Here is a 21989-nt window from a genome sequence, read left to right as displayed (position 1 = left end):
AATATGTCTGTGGTTTGATCAGCTCCCGCTTCAGATTAATCCAGATGCATCCAGACATCATTCAGACGCGCAAACACACACTTTAATATCTACAGCGACTTCCATAATGTGATTTCTGCCGCCTCGCAAACGCATCTAGTTTGCAGAGTTTGACTCCCAGCGTCTGATTGAGGAGAACCGCGGCTTGCGTTGGAGAATAAAGCCTGAAGGGTTTGATCATTAGAACTTAAAAGAAAGCGATAAAGGAGTTGATGCGCTGATTTAAGCCGTCGTCTTTGTGTAAAAGGAGTTATACTACTCTTAAAAGCAGCGTCCCAAGTGACTGACGCAATATCCACTGTGCTTTTGTAACAAAGAGCACACGTGCATGCGCTCTGCGGCTTTAAAGTCTCGCCGGCTGTTTTTTACATCCTGATTTATTAAATACTCTCTCGCCCTCGCGGCCTTCCCGTCTGACCCCGATTCGGAAGGGACGAAAAAACCCGATACCTCGGGTCCGAACCAGATCTGCGTGAGCTTGAGAAGCTTGCGAGCGGATCGGGACCCCTGTCGCGCGGGATGAAAGCCGGCACGGGACGAAGTGGGGGAAAAAAGAAGCGATTTCCCTCGTTTTTTCGAGTTGTGAAAGACTCCCCTCCCTGCGTCAGCCGCGCTCCCATGAGCCTCTCTGACTCGGGGAGTCACCTCCTTTGCCAGGTACACAACGGGAGCACGGCTCCTCTCTGAGCCGCGCCGCGCTCAACTTTTTCAGGGGAAGAAAGGGAAGACGGAAGATTAAAAACAGCCCTGTGATGTGGAGAGCCGAGTCGCCTCCTGAGGATTCCTGGCATAATAATTTAAATGATCAAATGATCCAGAGGAGACTTGTTAGCGCAGAAACAGCCTCCTAGTTGGCCCCATGGGCCCCTCGCTGAGACACATGCATTGCAAAACAGCTCCTCTGTTGTGCTAAAGAATCTCACCTTTTTATATATATATATATATATATACACTATTTCTTTTTTTTTGGGTGACTTTTTATCCTCTTCTACTTTGTTGGATTTGTCTAGATAAGTATTTGGGAGGAAGTTAAGCAGCTGAGGTTGGTGGTTTTTAGCGATACGGGCCTGTTATGGAGGGAATATTTTGATTGGCTCTGATGTGGGGAATGATGTTTTGGTAATGCGCTGCGATAAACCACCAGTTGTTTACATGAAATGAACATTAACTAAGAATAAAAATGCTTTTCCCTGTCGGTCTCCACACTTACTAATGCATTATTAAAGCGTTAATATTATTTAATGGTCCCGAGTTACTGCGAAGTAACAAAAAATTAAGAAATATAATATAATAATTTATTTCTTCGTCGATTAATGCACTTAAATCATGTTAGCTAATGGTAGATGTAAAGGGTTAACAATGTTAAATAAAATAGGATTAATAATTAAATAGGAATTAGGCTTTTTAGAGTTACTTTAAATAGTTAATTCAATTACATTATTTATTTTATAATTTTTATTAATAATAATTAGGAGTAATAATGCTGATTTATTATTAAAATGAGCTGGACAATTACGTCAATGAAACACTTTTAACTTAAAATTGTGTTCATTTTAATAATTTTAATGAATCATTTTAAAATGTTGTCATTACTGACACCTTATTTAATTCTGTAAAGTGCTTTGAGGCGATCTGTATTGTTAAAAGCGCTATATAAATAAAGTCGGCTTGATTTGACTAATAATGAGTAATAATATTGTTACTAGCAATTTCATAATAATAGTTTTTTCTAGAATTGTATTAGTTAAAATGCTAACTGTAGAACGTGAAAAGGTGTGCTCACATTTACCATCGCTCTAGTCCAATAAAAATAGGACAAAAAAGTTGGTTGCACACGTTGGCCACGCTGACCAGAAGGCTGCTTATTTTGGAAGTGATTTCTGTGCGAGAAGCGCTTCATGAATTGCTACGTTATTGACCTTAGGCAAGGTAACGCCATGCTTGATATTGACGGGAATGAAAGTGAGGCTGTGAGGGACTGAAGTACAGTGCGTTCAATGGATTGAACTGTTTTCAACAACGTACTGATTGTTCAGCTGATGAAACGTCTTTCGGGAAGAAGCTCCGTAGAGCGGTTTACGTTGTGAGTTATGAAAATGACGTGATCTAAGGCCTTTTTTCATTGTGCGGTGTTGTGAAGAATACAAGTCTGTCCCTCACAACATTTTTTTTTCTCCATCCCGGTTAAATTCAATATCACGTCTAACCTGAGGTCTATTGACAACTGACCTTTTTTGCCCACAGAATTTTGCTGAGTTTTCTGAAATGTGACTGTGCACTAATGTGGCTTTGTATCTCGGTGTGTGTGTGTGTGTGTGTGTGTGTGTACAGATCCGGCTCCGCTGCTGCAGGCCACTCAGGAGCGTCTGGCAGAACTTCAGCGTTCGGCTCCTGACGGTGACGCTCTGGTCACAGAAATCTCAGAGCACTGGAGAAAACACCTGGAGTGCCTTGATAAAGCAGGTCAGAGTCTCAAACACACACACACACACACACACACACACACATCGTTCTCTACGCCGAAAACAACCGTTCAGAAGCTCTTCGCTCACATAGTAATATCATTGTTTCATCTTTAAATCTTTCAAATAGAATGTGCACAGTCGTATTTTCTCATAAAACATATTCCTATAATCCATAAATTAATTTTTTTAACTTAATTAAACTGGAGACTTTTGATCGGCTTCTGATGTAAATCATCATAATCATGAAAAAACCAAAAAACAGACTAACCATAACATACAACCTTACCCTAAACGAACTAAAAAATAATTAGCATTTAAAGAATAAATAAATATTTAAATCAGTGAACCACCATTTTCAATCATTTTATCCACCAAAACAGCTATAGATAAAAATTAAATCGAGTCTGTCACTCTAAAATGCTGATTTTCATATTTTGTGGTATTATCAGTTTTGTAAAACCTTTGTGCTGCTTTAAACCGAGACGCATTTTTTAGGACTGTTAAAATTGCATAATTTATTGGAAATCTGAATATTTGTCGAAAATTACAATTTGACCAATTTAAATGCATTCTTGCTGAATTGAAGCACTGTTCGGTTCCACTCGTTCTTCCAAAGAAAAAGTGTAAAAGACTTGTTGCGATGTAATTTAATTGTGTTTAGAACACACAGAGGAGGGGCCTGTATCCGTGGAGACGGGGGAGGCGTCGTCACAGCCGGCCCACATGATGACTCCAAACAGCACACAGAACGGCCAGGATGGAGACGCCCCGCTCCACAATCACCAGGACCCACAGGAAGGGTGCGTGACCCCCGGGAGATTCCTCACAAAACTCTGTGGCTAATTATTTCTATTAAAAAACATATGTATTACATATATATATGTGTTTGCGTGTTTGTGTGTGTGTATATGTGTATATATGTATATATATAATGTGTGTGTGTATGTATATATGTGTATATATGTATATAATTATATATATATATATATATATATATATATATATATATATATATATATATATAATTACATACGTATATATGTGTATATTTGTATTTTTATCCACTGCTTTAATCAAATTTTTGTAGTTAAAAATTATATATATTGTATGTGATGTGTATTGTCTTTTGAATTTCATTATTTAATTTCATAAGGCTTATAGAATATATATATATATATATATATATATATATATATATATAGCCTTTTTATTAAATTAAATACTGAAATGGTTGAATAATTATGTGTGTGTGTGTGTGTGTGTGTGTGTGTGTGTGTTGTTTTTTTATCACATATATTTTATCAAATATATATATATATATATTTTATTTGAATCATAAAAGAATAATTAGTTTTTATTTAGTTATCTTCACAGTTTTGTGTTAAGAACTCTGTATGATGTGTATGTTGATTATTTGTGCGTGCATTGCATTGTGGGATACCCCGTCTCACACTCTGTACTCCGTTGCATACTTCAGATTTTGCTTTTGTTACATACTGTGGTGTGCTAGGTTCATCTCTGAATAAGACGCTTAGCAAAAATCATCTCTGGCTTTCTAGAGATCTATTCAAGGGCTTCCTAATTTCTCAGCGGGGTTTCAGTCACTTCCTGTTCTGATCTCTCTGCCGTCTCCCCGTTTCCACAGGGAGGAACATGAATCAGACGTTTCGCTGCCTGTCAGACTGGGCCAGGCTGAGGACCGGATCAAAGCGCTTCAGTCATGTAAGATCCGTATCAAACAGTGAGGTCATCCGAGGCTTGATATGAGGTCAGAGGTCAATAATGGCAGCCGTTTCTCTGTGTCACAGCGCTCAACTCGGCCCGAACGGAGCTGCAGGAACTGAGGTGTAAATACGACAAAGAAATGGCGGAAAAGTAAGACACTTATTCACTCTGGCCATGCAATGCTGACTGATATTTGTTTTTGTATTCTCTGATGTTCATTTCCTGTTTCTCTGATTTCATCTCAAGCTACATGTTTGATTTGTCATTGCAAACAACAGAAACAGAGCGTCTTTTGATACAATAAGTGTCCAAAAATCCCTCAAAAACGCTTAAAGCAGACTGAACTGTTCCTGTAGCTGTTCGTTTTTTTCCCCCAGCATGGCTGAATTGTATTTAAATTATAGTAAATTTTATAATATATTTATAATAATAATTTTTTACTTTATTTGCGTGGTTAGTTCAGTGAGTTGTGCATATCAGCAATAATTATTTAATATTATTTTCTGTTATTTCAAAATAAAGTTTTACATAAAATGTAAATATAAATATGAAAACAAAGCCAAACATGATATGTACAATATATGATGTACAATTCATTAATTTATTATTATTTTGAGGCTACATATACACGGTTGGTCTTAATGTTTAAGGTTGAGTCACAAATTATGTATTTTTATATTTTTATATATATATATATATATATATATATATCACGAATGAGCGGTCTGAGGCGTATGGATCCATGTGCAGGCTTTTATTAAACAAAGGCATGGTCATAACAGGCAGGCGTCAAACAGGGCTAACAGATATATAGGAGGCGAGGCAATAACGAAATCCAGAGACAGGCAGAAGGTCAGGTCAGGCGGCAAACGATCAGAGACTCAGAGAACAGACAGGGTCAAAACCAGAAACTATAATCCACGAACGATCTAACTATGAGACAGGCGAAACAATGCAACCTGCAGTTGAGTGGCTTGCTGCAGTATTTATAGTCCTGGGACAGGAAGTTGTCGCAGAGGGAGTGAATGCAGATCACCCAGAGGTCAGGGCTCCCTCTGCTGGCTTGGTGACATAGCCCCCCTCCTAGGAGCGACTCCTGGCGCTCCACAAAACAAACAAAATAAAACAAAACTGGGAGCTTGGGAGGGGTTCCGGGAGGAGTCAGCAAACGGAGTCCAGGGTGGAAGAGACGGAGGGAGGAGCCAGGGAGAAGACGGGAGGAGACTGGAGCGGGAGGCGATCCAGAGCCCAGCCATGAAGGTCAGTGGTGGAGCCGACGGAGGAGGAGCCATGGAGAGGTAGCGGCCATCAACCCCATGGAGCCGACCGACGGCGCGGCGGAGCAGGTGGTCGGGAGACTGAAGCGGAGAGCCGAAGAGCCAGGGTGACACAGCGGCGCTGGAGGTCCTTGGCGATACCGCAGGCTTCGGCGACTGATGCGAGAGACGGGGGCGAGAAGGACGCGGTGGAGCCAGAGCGACAGAGGACTGAGGTGGAGCCGGGGAAGGGAGGAGCCTGACAGAGCCGGAGGGATGGAGGGACGAGGCGAAGCTGGAGGAGTGGAATCCTTAGGCGACGGATGGTCGACGACCGACCAAGGCGTAGCCGGAGAGACGATGGAGCCTGGTGAAGCTGGTGGAATGACAGAGCACGGTAGAGAGGAGGGAGCTAGGAGCCTAAGGGAAGCCGGCGGGTCTACAAGCCGGGGTGGAGTCTGGGACTCAGAGGCGGGACGGTGAAGCGAGGATCCTTCACCCACGGCGGCGATGGAGACTGGCAGACCCGTGGCGAGCTCCAGGTGGAGGGTGGAGGATGAGTGCAGGGGCTGCTGGGATCCATTGTTGACGTGTAGCAAGGGTGGGAGGGTGGGATAACTTGAGGCTTTGCACGAGGCGCGGGCACTGGAGGCTTTGCACGAGGCGCGGGCACTGGAGGCTTTGCACGCAGGCGCGGGCACTGGAGGCTTTGCACGCAGGCGCGGGCACTGGAGGCTTTGCACGAGGCGCCGGGCACTGGAGGCTTTGCACGAGGCGCGGGCACTGGAGGCTTTGCACGCAGGCGCGGGCACTGGAGGCTTTGCACGAGGCGCGGGCACTGGAGGCTTTGCACGCAGGCGCGGGCACTGGAGGCTTTGCACGGGCGCGGGCACTGGAGGCTTTACACGCAGGCGCGGGCACTGGAGGCTTTGCACGAGGCGCGGGCACTGGAGGCTTTGCACGAGGCGCGGGCACTGGAGGCTTTGCACGAGGCGCGGGCACTGGAGGCTTTGCACGAGGCGCGGGCACTGGAGGCTTTGCTGGGCAGGCGGCAGCCATCTTGGGAAGCGGCGCTGGGCAGGCGGCAGCCATCTTGGGAAGCGGCTCTGGGCAGGCGGCAGCCATCTTGGGAAGCGGCTCTGGGCAGGCGGCAGCCATCTTGGGAAGCGGCTCTGGGCAGGCGGCAGCCATCTTGGGAAGCGGCGCTGGGCAGGCGGCAGCCATCTTGGGAAGCGGCGCTGGGCAGGCGGCAGCCATCTTGGGAAGCGGCGCTGGGCAGGCGGCATCCATCTTGGGAAGCGGCGCTGGGCAGGCGGCATCCATCTTGGGAAGCGGCGCTGGGCAGGCGGCATCCATCTTGGGAAGCGGCTCTGGGCAGGCGGCATCCATCTTGGGAAGCGGCTCTGGGCAGGCGGCATCCATCTTGGGAAGCGGCTCTGGGCAGGCGGCATCCATCTTGGGAAGCGGCTCTGGGCAGGCGGCATCCATCTTGGGAAGCGGCTCTGGGCAGGCGGCATCCATCTTGGGAAGCGGCTCTGGGCAGGCGGCATCCATCTTGGGAAGCGGCTCTGGGCAGGCGGCATCCATCTTGGGAAGCGGCTCTGGGCAGGCGGCATCCATCTTGGGAAGCGGCTCTGGGCAGGCGGCATCCATCTTGGGAAGCGGCTCTGGGCAGGCGGCATCCATCTTGGGAAGCGGCTCTGGGCAGGCGGCGGCCATCTTGTGAAGCGGCTCTGGGAAGGCGGCGCCATCTTGTGAAGCGGCTCGGGAAGGCGGCGCCATCTTGGGCAGCGGCTCGGGAAGGCGGCCATCTTGGGCAGCGGCTCGGGAAGGCGGCCATCTTGGGCAGCGGCTCGGGAAGGCGCCATCTTGGGCAGCGGCTCGGGAAGGTGGCCATTACTGGAGTCGATGTGTTGTCCTTCTCCTCCTCAACACCCAACGTAAAAGCTGACCCCACAGTCACTAAACCAAACTCAATAAACTGAGCAAGCGACTCACGTGGACCCTCGCGAACAAGTTTTGATTTGAGCGGCTGATGTACTCCTCATGATACAACTCAATCAATAAACAGTCCGGTATGTCAGAGAGGTAAGCCATGTCCAAAAACTCTTGAGTATAATCCTCAATTGATCGGGTACCTTGCTTGAGGGCCAATAAGCGTCTAGCGAGAGTCCTACCTGGCCATGGATCAGGTGAAAAGCCGCTGGATCCTGGTGCGAGGTTGCATTCTGTCACGAATGAGCGGTCTGAGGCGTGCGGATCCATGTGCAGGCTTTTATTAAACAAAGGCATGGTCATAACAGGCAGGCGTCAAACAGGGCTAACAGATATATAGGAGGCGAGGCAATAACGAAATCCAGAGACAGGCAGAAGGTCAGGTCAGGCGGCAAACGATCAGAGAATCAGAGAACAGACAGGGTCAAAACCAGAAACTATAATCCACGAACGATCTAACTATGAGACAGGCGAAACAATGCAACCTGCAGTTGAGTGGCTTGCTGCAGTATTTATAGTCCTGGGACAGGAAGTTGTCGCAGAGGGAGTGAATGCAGATCACCCAGAGGTCAGGGCTCCCTCTGCTGGCTTGGTGACAATATATATATATATATATATATATATATATATAATTTATTTTTTTTTTTTTTTTTAATTATTACTTTATTACTTCTAAAAAAAATTAACTATGCAGATTTTTTGTCACAGTTGAGAGCATTATATTATGGCATATGGCAACTCACACACTGTACAGTTTCATACACTTATATTAACATTTATGTTTTTCGCTGAAACAGGAAGTTTTACTCCAAAAACCAGCACTATTTATATTAATCAATGCCAGGATTAACAGACTAGAAACTACATTAGGAAACAACTTTTAAATAAGAAGAAATGCACATTTTTAAAAGTACTGTTTGGCAAAAATAAAGTTTTACATAATAAAAATGTAAATATAAATATGAAAACAAAGCAAAACATGTTAGGTACAATATATGATATATATAATTAATTAATATTTTCAGGCTACATGTACACAGTTGGTCTTAATGTTTAAGGTTGAGTCACAAATTATGTATTTTAAATATATGTAATTTATTTCTTTTTTATTATTACTTTTTATTATTTTATTTTATTTTCTTTTAATAATAAATAAATGAACTATGCAGATTTTTTGTCACAGTTGAGAGCATTATATTATGGCATATGGCAACTCACACACTGTACAGTTTCATACACTTATATTAACATTTACGTTTTTTGTTGATACGACTTAAACAGGAAGTTTTACTCCAAAAACCAACACTATTTATATTAATAAATGCCAGGATTAACAGACTAGAAACTAGATTAGGAAACAACATAGAAATAAGAAGAATTGCACATTTTTTTAAAAGTACTGTTTGGCAAATATATGATATATAATTAATTAGTTTATTAATATTTTGAGGCGACACGTATACAGTTGGTCTTAATGTTTAAGGTAGAGTCACAAATTATGTATTTTAAATATGTATAATTTATTTATTTTTTGATTTTTACTTCATTTACTTAAAAAAATGAACTATCACAGTTGAGAGCATTATATTATGGCAACTAGATTAGGAAACAACATAGAAATAAGAAGAAATAAGAGTTAATATGAGTCATTTGTCACTCTATTAGTTTCAAATAAGGTCTCAAAGTTTACATTATCCATCAAGAGTGGCAAGGCTTCACTTTTTGGTCGACTCGGTGCTCTCTCAGATGTTTCTAGAGTACACCACAAGTACGTCAGGTCCGGCTCTGATAGATTTCATTGAGGACGTCGTGGTTCTTGCTCCGATTGCGCTCGCGATCTCGACTCAAAGGCCCGCGTAGCTGGCGAGGGCTCTGAACGGTCCTCTCCTCAGACTAAATTTCTCTGATTGTGCTCTTAAAGCGAATCTCGTCTAATTGAGAAGGTATCTTTGTTTAGCGCAACCTCAGAGACTCGCATGTTTAATCAATCTTTCACTGCTCTTTATTCCGCTGCCTCTCCACCTTTTGAAAATCAACTCCCTGATGGCTGAGAGGAAACTGTTGAACTTCAAACAAACCTTATGAATAATCTCCCCGAGACGCTATTCAAATGAGAGTTCTCTGATTGTGCCGAGCGCGTGTGTGTGGGCATGTTGGGATACGATGATGCGGAACGCAGCGCTAGATAAGATATGACTCACTCGACTCTAATGACAGCAAACCTTGCATTTTACTGACTTCAGTGACTCCCTTAAGAACTTCTGAACTTGTGTTCATTTATTTATTCCTTCTGTTTGTGCTTTACAAGGTTTCTCTGGAGAAAAGGACACTTTTTAGGCAGATTTGTGTGTAAATACTGGAGTAGCTTATCCTTTGCATTCGGAGGTTTTCTGTATTGTTTCTGTAAATACCAACGCATTTAGCTGCGTGGAATGTTCTCATCCAACAAAAGCGTTTCCTGAAATTCACCGATGCTGAAAGAAACCTCTTTCTGAAAAAGCATGCATTACAACTAGCTGGAAGGTAGCGCTTCGAATCAGTCTGATGATTCACATGGTGAACTTTTACTGGATTCATTAATGACTCACTGAAGTCTTTTCTTTCAGTCGTGTCGCTAAAAATCAAGCAGGAAATCTCTCTTACTGTGGTCTGTATGTTTAGGATTGGTTAGACCTCAGTGTTCAAGTGTTTAAACACATTTTTAGAAAAGTATGCATTTTATGAAAACAAAAAAAAGTTCAAACGTGTATGTAATGTAATAATATAAAATGTATAATTAAAATATGTACATAACCTAGTATTGTATAATTGTTATATTGCACATTGTATATAGTTTTTTCTTTTAACTACAAGTAATCGAATATTAATTTACACTAAAACATCATTATTACACGTTATACAAGATACACTATTGTAGTTTTTAATATTTTTAATAGTTTTTATTTAAATTATTGTGTGTGTATATATATATATATATATATATATATATATATATATATATATATATATATATATATATATATATATATATATACATATGTGTATATATATATTTGTGTATATATGTATTTATGTGTGTGTGTATATAAATGTGTGTGTGTGTGTGTATATATATATATATATATATATATATATATATATATATAGTTTATTTCTTTTTGTATTATTTTTTTACATTTGTTTAATTTCAAGTAGCAAAAATATTTAAATATAAATAATACAATGACTGCATCAAGGGTATGCTAACTAGCTAATATCAATGCAGGTTGAAGTTAGCCAAGTTAATGTAGTAAACTACTTGTTTAAACGCTACATTTATTGTTACTGAATCCCGTGCGTCGCTCGGCGAACTCATTTCAGAGCAACTTTCCAACCAGACACTCTGCATTTTCTCAGCAGCATGAATCTGCGTGTAATTGCATGCAAGCATCAAACGTGATGTTTAACGTGAGGTTTGTGTCTTCCAGAGCGGAGGAGATGGGCGCGCTAATGGCGAACCTGGAGAAGGCCAACCAGGTGAGTGCGGTGCCCTCCTCTCAGCCTCTGATTGAGACGCCGCGTCGCCAAGATAATCACCTTCGTAATCAAGCTTTGAGTTTAATTAGACGCCCCTGCAGCCCCTCTTCCTCCCCCACCAGCCTCCTCGCCCTCGCTCTCGCAGGCCGTGATTAGCCGGCGCTCTTTCCCATGGTGCCGTGCGAGCGGCGGAGGACAGGAGAGAGAGAGATGGATGCTGAGAGACGAGAGCGACGTGGCGAACGAGGAGGGCTGTTAGTTACCTCATTGCGCTGATTGCTTCCTTTTTTTCCACTGTGATTTGCTTTTTCTCCCTTCGCCAGCAGCTCTTAGATAAATGATTCGAAAATGAGTCATTAATTAGCAGGCCGAGTGTGACAGAGCAGGTAAACAGTTTGAGAAGAAAGTGCCTGCAAGTAAACACGCGCCTCAGCAGAACGCCCGCTCTCGCTGTTTTACCTGCGGATGTTTCACGGCACCTGTAAATCTCCTCTGATTGGGCTTTCGAGGGCGTTCTTGCTCCGTTCGGCCTGATTGTTCATTTGATTCTGGATCTCTGGGAACGTTTGGCCCTGATTTGTATTGATGCTGCAACTGCCTTCCCCGGTATGCATGCTGTCCTCAAACCAAATAGTCTACGGTTTGTTACAGGTAACTAAAAAACTAAAAAAACCTTGAATCAAATCTAAAAATATTTAGTACTTTTTATTAACTTTTACTGTGTAACCTGTTTGTCATTTTAGTTTAGTTCAAGTAAAATAAGTCCAAAAAAACCTTTAGTAAAAATTAGTAAAAATCTTAGAAAAATGCAAAAAACATTCTGTCTTCAATAAAAGTTAACGCCTATGACACCGTGGTTTTTATAGTTAACTAAAATTACTGACATTTAAAGGAAATGTAATAAAATAAATATTAACTGAAAAAAAGAAATTTGAATTTAGTTTATACCGACATGTGAAAACAAAATTGAAGAAAATAATAAAAAATGGCAAAATCGCATCACTAAATTAGTAAAACTTTTAACAAAAATTAATAAAATAAAATCAAATATTTAAAGAAAAAAAAAGTATACAGTAAGAGTGCAATTTAAACTCAATTAAAAAAATAAATAAATAAATGTTAATAAAATATTTCAAAAGCTAATATCATTTCAGCTAGTTCCTGATACTAAAATAACTAAAACCACAACTAATGTATATACAGAGGGAGAGATTTATACGTCCTAGTAAGATGATATTTAAATGCTTAGTAGTTTCTGTAGTTTCAAAACACATAATTCAATATAATACAACGCTGACTGAGAGATGAACAAGTTCCCGACGATCAGATTTCACACTCGCGTTTAACGAACAAATGCATGCGAAAACCTGTGTTTATCAATCAGTCGACAGCTGTGGAGCGGTTCTAAGCTTCTAGAAAGCCTAAGAAACGTGCGTTTCAAAGCAAGTTTTAATACAGGATCGAGTATAGCGTCTAAATATTTTCGGGCTCGCTGCACGCGCCGAAGTTTTCCAAACTTGTGTGTTTGATGGCAGAGAGCGGATCTGGCCCAGAGGGAGGTGGAGAAGCTGAGGGAGCAGCTCGCCAGCACTTCTAAAGGGACCGGCCCATCAGAGGAGCGACCCAAGGAGGTAAGGAACGCTCTCTCTTTCAGATGAAAGCCAGGGCGACCACAAATTGCCACCTTAACACGTCCAATCTGCAGTGGGAGGACACGATCAGTTGCTCCCACACCACTGGAACCTCATTAGTGGCTCTTTGAGGCTCTGTGATTACAGGAAGCCAGCGAGCAGGAGCGGATTTTGAAGTTGAAAAAGACTGATCTGCTTTCATTTGCCGTCTCAGGAGAGAGAGCGCGAGGAGCGAGACGAGACCTCGCTGTCCCGGCTGGAGGCGGTGCTGTTCTCCAAGGACAGAGAGATCCTGCGACTGCTCGAGAACGTCCAGAGACTCCAGTTCACCTTACAGGAAGTCCAGGACTCCTCGGCCAATCAGATCGCAGAGCTGGAGCGGCAGCTGGCCTATAAGTCAGAAGCCATAGAGGTGAGAGCCGTAATGGCCTTGTATGCACTTCAAGTTTCCAGCATTTGTGACCATAGCAAGCAAAAGCAAACAGCTGAGATTATTTTGCAGGAATAAGGAAAATAGTCTTATTTCAAACAGAAAACAAGATTGTTTTGCTTAGCCCATTGGCAGATTATTTTTCTTCTTTTAAACAGAACTTGCTTATTTTTGACAGGTTTTTTTCTGAAAACAAGAAAATCTAGAAAATCCTTCGTGATTTAAGATTTTTTTTTCAATTCTTAAATGTTGAAAGCGCTGTCTTTTAGTGTTAGTGTTGCCATGTCCTCATATTTGAAGCGCTTTTAGGTTTGCTGTTTGGTCTTATCTCAAAAAGATAGGCGCTTTATGGAGTTAAAGTGGTCTATCGTGGATATATTTTTACGCATTTTTTTGTGCTTGTCCTTTTTCGTTTGTTTTTGTTTGTATTCTAAGAAGATCTGGCAACGCTGACACTTTGCAGGGCACAGCTAATCCTGTGTCAAAATGTGCTAACTTAGGCCTTTTTTCTGTTATTTTCTTACACCTCGCATACAGACGAAAGCATATTTCTAATGCACGTTCAAATAGTTAATTAACAACTAGTTGTTCGGGTCAGCTCCGGACGCACTGCATAGAATTTCTGTAAATGCATTTTTGGGAGTTAATGTGGTTTAGTAAAATATGTGTGTGCAGAATGCGATTAAAGATTAAAAGGTGGCCAAAATGAGGTCAGGATATTATACTTTAAAAGTATAAACTTACTTTTTATGTGTAGAGTTTCTGTGTAACTCTATAATGACGGCTGCAGGTTTGTTGGCACACACATACAAATTTTCATATATTCTTGGTTGATTTTAATATGCATCCAGTTGCTAATAAGATATTTACATTTGCATACATGCATGGTTTTCTCAGCTCCATTTAACACATTTTACATTTCAATTGTTACAAAATATTTCTATTTCAAGTAAATGCTGTTCTTTTTAACTGTCTACTCGTTAAACAATCATTTAAAATAAAAAAATAATTAAATGACAGATTACACAAAAATATAAAGCACTGCAACTGTTCTGATAAAAATGAGAAATATTTCTTGATCAGTAAATCAGCATATTAGTATGATTTCTGAAGGATCACGTGACACTAAAGACTGGAGATATGATGCTGAAAATTCAACTTTGATCACAGAAATAAATTACAGTTTTTAACATATTCCAATAGAAAACATTAATTTAAAAATTAAAAAATGTTTCACAATATTGGTGATTTTACTGCATCTTTGATCAAATAAATGCATGCTTGGTGAGCAGAAGAGACATCTTTCTAAAACATTAAATCTTACCAACTCCAAACTTTTGAATAGTAGTGTTAGTTAAAAGCATGCTTTTGTTTTTATAAGAAACCGAACAAATCAGTCGTACTTTTCCATCTCTTGTCTTTCTGGACTGTAATGATGACCCATGACATCTTCACAGACCCTGGAGGCCAAACTACAGTCCCAGGTGGATTATGAAGAGATCAAAACAGAACTCAGGTGAGGTTTTGCTGCGACTCGTGCTATAAAGGTGAAGTAAGATGACGGCGATGTTAACACATCATCATGTCTCCTGCAGCATCCTGAAAGCCATGAAACTGGCATCAGCCAACGGGAGTTCATCCCAGGTGAGTGAAGCAAGAGCCGTAAGGGTTGTGCAACGGTCCTGCGTTATATTGACGTACGGTTACGAACCCTCTCAAATAAAAGACAAATAAGTTCTCCGCAAAAAAACAGTTGCCTGCATCTGTCAATGAGGAAACACCACAGCGATCCGTGTGAACGCCTCACTAGCGTCATCCATAATGTAGATGTGCATCGATCACCAGGGTTTAACTGCCCCGTGGTGTGTGTGTGTGTGTGTGTGTGTGTGTGTGTGTGTGTGTGTGTGCAGGAATCGGCCAAAACCACTGAGGCTCTGCTGCTGGACAAAGACGCCTTTCTGCCCTCTCACAAATATCTTGTGGATAAAGTCAGAGTGTTACACAACAGCGGTAAGCGCGTTCACGGATGTTTTCCCTTCCGTCTTACAAATACAATAAACTAACACGGTAAACTGAAACTATGAAAAAATATTTTTGTTAGGTGAAATAAATGATTAGCTGGGAAAAAAAAACTGCGGCAAAGCTGCGTTTCTCCTTTTCACTGAGTTTTAACTTGTAGTAAAATAAATAAAACTTAAATGATTATGAATTGTAATATAGAATAGAAATCATATAGACATACATACGCACACATAAAATAAAAATAAAAATGCATATATACATAAAAAAATTTAAATATATGAATACTATGGTAGAAACATTTTGACATCATCACACCATGGTAATGCCACAGTATTTTAAGAGAAATACAGCAACATATGTGATAAGATGTTGCATAATAATAATAAAACTGTATGTGTGTGTGTATGTATGTGTATGTATATATATATATATATATATATATATATATATATATATATATATATATATATATGTATGTGTGTGTGTGTGTGTATATATATATAAAAATATATAAACATACACATATATAGATATTTATATATATATATATATATATGTATGTATGTTTATTAAAAATAAAAACTTAATTGTAATAGTTTTTCGATTTTACTAATAATTCAGTAAATCTAATTATTATTTTAAAATCAAATGAATTCATATTAAAATAAAACATGTATATTTTTATTATTTTTAAGTACTATAGCTAATAATGTTAAACCTAATTTAATAATGTTAATCTGTGTAAATAAGTATTTAATGTTTTATTTTAACTTTATTAAGTATCTATTACACAAGTTTAATAATGGCTCATTAATTTAATATGGCTCATCGTGTCAAATTTTAGAGTAATATTTATGCGTTTTCTCAAGTCTTTTCTCTCTCTATCTAAGATGAGGGTCACTCTGAGGACTCCAGTAAGGACGTGAGTCGCCCGGCGGGGTCGTATTCCTCTCCTCCAGGAACTTTGCCCATAGATGGCCGCCGTTCCTCCAGCCCAGGACCACCCAACACGGACACGCCTTCCTCCATCCACGAACTGCCCCGCCCCTTCTCAGTGTCGCCCTTCTCGGGCGAGAAGCTTCCCGGAGATCAGCTCCTGCAGAAGCAGCTCCTGTCTCCGCTTTTTAAGAAAGACGGCAGCTCCATCATGGCGTTCCCCACCGCCCTCTACGCCGCCAAAGCGGCCCTCATGTCAGCCAATCAGAACGCCTCAATGCCCGTCGCCATGGAGACGGGCATGCCAAGCGACCAATCGGAGAGCGGAAGTTCGGGCGGAGGAGACGACGACCAGTTGGACACGGCAGAAATCGCCTTTCAGGTCAAAGAGCAGCTGCTGAAACACAACATCGGTCAGCGTGTGTTCGGTCACTACGTGCTGGGCCTCTCTCAGGGCTCGGTCAGTGAGATCCTGGCTCGACCCAAACCCTGGAGGAAGCTCACCGTCAAGGGCAAAGAGCCTTTCATCAAAATGAAGCAGTTCCTGTCGGATGAGCAGAACATCCTAGCGTTACGCACCATCCAGGTTCGCCAGCGAGGTTAGTGGATCATTTAACTATATATACACACACACACAAAACAAAAATTATTAAGACACCCTCAATTCATATTTCTATTCATATCTATCTATCTATCTATCTATCTATCTATCTATCTATCCATCTGTCTATCTATCTATCTATCTATCTATCTATCTATCTATCTATCCATCTGTCTATCTATCTATCTGTCGTCTGTCTATCAATCTATCTATCTATCCATCTGTCTATCTATCCATCTGTCTATCTATCAATCTATCTATCTATCATCTGTCTATCTATCTGTCTATCTATCTATCTATCTATCTATCTATCTATCTATCTATCATCTGTCTATCTATCTATCTATCTATCTATCCATCTGTCTATCCATCTATCTATCGTCTGTCTATAACTATCTATCTGTCTGTCTGTCTATCTATCTATTTCTATCGTCTATCTATAGTTAAGTTTTTCTGTTTTTATTTATTATTCAATAAAAAAATGTGTATATATTTTAATAATTTTAATAATAATTTGTATTTTATGTAAAATAGTAAAATTATTAAATAATAAAATATTTGTATATATTATGTAAATGTATAATTAAAAGTAATAATAAAAAGAAATACTTCATTTACAAAAAAATTGAAATACATTTTTCTAAAATATTATCTATAATATTTTTGAATATATGAAATAAATTATATTTAAATAATGTAACTAAAGCCAATATATGGCTGATTTTGTTGCATAAATTTGATTCATTTGCATATATATTTTTAGTGCAGTATATTAAGCGTCAGATCATTTCAGAGTGAGGGATAATTTTGAGTTACAGTAAATACAATAATACTGTGATACATATATGAATACTTGAAATGAAATAATAATTAATGATATTTATTAATAATATGGGTTTAATGCGAGATCACACCTGATATTATTTCTTTCTGATCTGACCTCACGTTATAAAAAGTGAACCGGCTCGTGTTTCATGTCTTTAACCGATCCGTTATCCTGAAGACGTCTCATCTCGCTAAACCCCACCGAAGCGCTTCAGACCCCCAGAGAGAAGCAGTCCGGTTTCCTGTACAAGCGTTTCTTCCGCGCTCCCTCCCGAAGCCTGCGTTTGTTGTGATGCTCTGAAAGTAAAGCGTTCACGTGTTAGCGCACCCTCACTTGATGCCAGCTTCTCAAAGGCGGCCATTGATCTGGCAATCAAACGCGAGGCTTTGGAGCTGCTCTCTGATCAGCCGGCCCACTCACCTCACCTCCTCTCTCTCCGACAGGGAGCATCACTCCTCGCATCCGAACTCCTGAAACTGGGTCAGATGATGCCATCAAGAACATTCTGGAGCAGGCCAAGAAGGAGATCCAGTCACAGAGAGGTGGGTACAAAGACACCAAATCCACAGGCAGTTACCTACACAACAACACAGCAGTAGCGAAGCGCACTTTGATCTGTTCTACGTGACTGTTGCAGGATTGTTTTGCATAACGGGATGCCTGGCGTGTGTTGGAATAATCTGCTTTTTGTCCAAAATTACTTACTTCACTACAAAAAAAACCTAAAAATCATAAAAATGCAAAGAAATTTGAGGAACCAAAATGTGTGACTAAACGGTATATCCTGAATTAAATGCATTTGTCTCAACATAAATGTGTGTGTAAATGTATATTTAAACCTGGCTATAAGATCTAGTGAGGTATATACTCAAATAAATTACGTTTAAGTTAATAAAATCAAGCACGAAAAACATTTATGTTCTCTAAAAAAAAAATGCATCTTACTGAGCTATGCAGGTTTGCTTCTTTGGTAAAGTTATTGAAGCATGTTGAGATACAAAAAACAAAATATAGATAAAAAAATAAAAATGTAAATATAGTTTCAGACAATATACTACTAATTCAGTAGCAAAATGTACGCCTGCTCTATTTAATTGGTAATAAATCAATTTAAATAATTGTCTATTATTTCTAAGTAATTTTATCAAATACAAATATTAATACAATGTAATTATTTTAATATTGTAATATTGTAAATATTTGTATATTACATTTTAAATGTATTTTTTATTATCAGATTCAAATTATTTATATTAATTACATTTTACTATTAAATATACATGTATTCTGCTTATTTTAAGATTTTAATTATTTTAATATTATATTTTAAATATTGTAATATTAAAATAATTTTGTTATAATTATTTTAATAAATAATTCTTCGTCTACACGTGCTAGTGCTAGTTTGGCTAATATAATAATTCATTTTATAATAATTAAATATTTATTCTATTATTGTATTATCGAACACAAAATATGAATGTACTTAAAATAAACAATTTATGTAAAAATTGATCGTTAATTGTCTCCACGTAGTTTGGATGCTGTGGTAAGTCTTTTTAAGAAGTCTAAACTAGTTCTCGTGCTGTGGAGCAGGGGATTGCAAGTCGTCTCTGGGTTGCTCGTCGGGTCGTAACAGCTCCGGAGGAAGCAGCAATTCGGACGAAACCATCAAGAGCATCCTGGAGCAGGCCCGTCGAGAGATGCAGGCTCAGCAGCAGGCCCTGCTGGAGATGGAGGTGTGCGGCCGGGCGTCCTCCAGCGAGCGCCTCGCCCTGCAGGACCCCTCCAAGACCCAGCCTCCGCCCACGCCGCCCTTCATCAAACAGGAAGAGGGTCTGTCCAACCCGTCCGGCAGCCCTCAGACGCCCCTGAGCGTCCTGTCCCCCGCCGCCTTCGTCCAAAACATCATCCGCAAGGTGAAGTCTGAGATCGGCGAGGCCGGGGCGTATTTCGACCAGCACTGGTCCTCGGAGCGCGGGGCGGTCGTGATGAACCTGGGCGGCACCGCTCACCCCTTCACCTCCGTGTCTCCGTCGCTCTCCTCTTCTTCGTCCACGGGACATGCGTCCATGCCTCGGCCCTGGCCGCGGATGGAGAACGGAGACTGTCCCGTGAACGGCGAGGATGCGTCCGCCCCCGAGGACGAGCCCGTGCTGGGGCGGCCGCTGGAGATCAAGCTGGAGCCGGACGCGTCGGTCAGCGGAGAGCCGCCCTGCGGAGGAGGACGGGTGTCGTACTACCCCACATACATCCCCCGGACCCTGAAGCCCACCGTCCCGCCGCTGACCCCGGAGCAGTACGAGATGTACATGTACCGCGAGGTGGACACCCTCGAGCTCACCCGGCAGGTGAAGGAGAAACTGGCCAAGAACGGGATCTGCCAGAGGATCTTCGGAGAGAAGGTGGGCTTCAGGACTTCATGTTCATTTGCTAACGTTAATAAAGTTCAGTCACTTACCAAATGTTTTTATTCCGAGGCAACATGATCAGTGCAATGATTTGATTCAATATTTAACATTTAATTAACATAAAAATGCCTAAAAATGCATACCATAACATAAGAAAGAATATGTCCATAAAATTCACTGTTTTCTTCTCTTATTGAAATAGTTTTTAATCGTTTGAGCTTATACACCGGATACATTTGCATATAAAAGCTTCTTTAGAATGCAGCACATCTTTTATAATTAAAATATTAACTTTTTTATTTATATATATATATATATATATATATATATATATATATATATATATATATATATGTTTTTAGATTTTTTTAAGGTAATTATTTAGTTTTTACTATTAGCTGTTTATGGGTTATTTTTCAGGGTTTATTCTTATTTATTTTTTGTTATTATTATAGCACTTTTAGGGAGAAATATGCTGACGTTTAATGAACACATAACATTTTATACATTGTATTATGTCATATTTCAGTTAACATTTATTTTATTTTATTTATTTTTTAAAGTAACAAAAATCTTTTCTGTAAGGTTTTAATCAATGATGATTACCCTGTTTGTGTGTCCTGAGACAGCACAGCTGGAGAGGAAGTTTTCCTGTAATGAGTTGAGATCAAAGGAATCAGTGCATGAAACATTTTTTTTTCTCACAAAAATCTGGCACAAGTGTTATTGTCTGGAAATGGCATAAATCTGTTTTGGTATCTGATGCACACAAAATGTCAGCATATGTCAAAACCATATTTATTTTCTTAATGCATGCTTCTGGTCTTATTGTGAATGATTCATCTTTGCATCTAATATAATAGCAAACTAGCAATGTAGTGATATTCCTGTCTTAAATTTTGTGCAAAATTCAGCATCATTTCTCCAGTCTTCAGTGTTACATGATCCTTCAGAAATCATTCTAATAAGCTGCTTTGCTGCTCTAGAAACAATTATGATTACTATCAATGTTGAACACAGTTATGCTGATAAATATTTTTTGTGGAAACTTCATTTTTATCTGCATTCTTGAATGTAAAGATTAAAAGAACAGCATTTATTTGATATAGAAATCTTTTCTAACGTTATAAATGTTCCTGGGTTGGTTTTTGCTGCCATCTAGTGGTCAATAAATACATGTCCAGTGACAGCTGATTTTAAACAGTGGTGTGTCTGTTTGATGATGAACGTTGCTAGTTAAGACTTATTTGACCGTGTCCTGCTTTGTGTGTGTTTCTGGCAGGTGTTGGGGTTGTCTCAGGGCAGCGTGAGCGACATGTTATCCAGACCTAAACCCTGGAGTAAGCTCACTCAGAAGGGACGTGAGCCGTTCATACGCATGCAGCTCTGGCTGCTGGATCAGCTGGGACACGGACTCAACCAGCTGCCCAACCACAGCCTCAGCCAGGGTCAGTCATCACACACACACACACACACACACACACACAGAGACACACAGACACACACACACACACACACACACACACACACACACACACAGACACACAGACACAGACACACACACACACACACACACACACACACACACACAGACAGCCAGAGTCAGTCATCACAGACACACACACACACAGCCAGAAGCAGTCATCACAGACACACACACACACACACACACAGCCAGGGTCAGTCATCACAGACACACACACACACACAGCCAGAAGCAGTCATCACAGACACACACACACACACACACAGCCAGGGTCAGGGCCATCACAGACACACACACACACACACACACACACAGACAGCCAGAGTCAGTCATCACAGACACACACACACAGCCAGGGTCAGTCATCACACACACACACACACAGCCAGAAGCAGTCATCACAGACACACACACACACACACACACACACAGCCAGGGTCAGTCATCACAGACACACACACACACACAGCCAGGGTCAGTCATCACACACACACACACACAGCCAGGGTCAGTCATCACATCACACACACACACACACACACACACAGCCAGGGTCAGTCATCACAGCACACACACACACACACACACACACAGCCAGGGTCAGTCATCACAGACACACACACACACACAGCCAGGAGCAGTCATCATCT

The 21989-nt window shown here is 40.7% G+C and overlaps 1 protein-coding gene across 2 annotated transcripts in view; it reads left to right on the top strand.

Annotated features, from left to right (window-relative positions):
* cux2b (cut-like homeobox 2b) overlaps nucleotides 1-21989 on the top strand; it is a 165070-nt gene that overhangs the window by 135678 nt on the left and 7403 nt on the right. For both annotated transcript variants that reach the window (XM_043247822.1, XM_043247821.1), the window contains exons 5-18: nucleotides 2371-2502; nucleotides 3166-3304; nucleotides 4150-4226; nucleotides 4313-4379; nucleotides 10948-10996; nucleotides 12532-12627; nucleotides 12842-13039; nucleotides 14515-14573; nucleotides 14653-14701; nucleotides 14968-15067; nucleotides 15970-16614; nucleotides 17886-17984; nucleotides 19039-19847; nucleotides 21136-21301. In XM_043247822.1, the coding sequence (XP_043103757.1) occupies nucleotides 2371-2502; nucleotides 3166-3304; nucleotides 4150-4226; nucleotides 4313-4379; nucleotides 10948-10996; nucleotides 12532-12627; nucleotides 12842-13039; nucleotides 14515-14573; nucleotides 14653-14701; nucleotides 14968-15067; nucleotides 15970-16614; nucleotides 17886-17984; nucleotides 19039-19847; nucleotides 21136-21301 (2685 nt within the window). The remainder of the gene's footprint in view (nucleotides 1-2370; nucleotides 2503-3165; nucleotides 3305-4149; nucleotides 4227-4312; nucleotides 4380-10947; nucleotides 10997-12531; nucleotides 12628-12841; nucleotides 13040-14514; nucleotides 14574-14652; nucleotides 14702-14967; nucleotides 15068-15969; nucleotides 16615-17885; nucleotides 17985-19038; nucleotides 19848-21135; nucleotides 21302-21989) is intronic.

The sequence above is a fragment of the Puntigrus tetrazona genome, chromosome 8, assembly GCF_018831695.1.
Source record: "Puntigrus tetrazona isolate hp1 chromosome 8, ASM1883169v1, whole genome shotgun sequence".
NCBI lineage: Eukaryota > Metazoa > Chordata > Actinopteri > Cypriniformes > Cyprinidae > Puntigrus > Puntigrus tetrazona.
The sequence above is the reverse complement of the archived record's forward strand: the minus strand, read 5'-3'. Positions and strand labels throughout refer to the sequence as shown.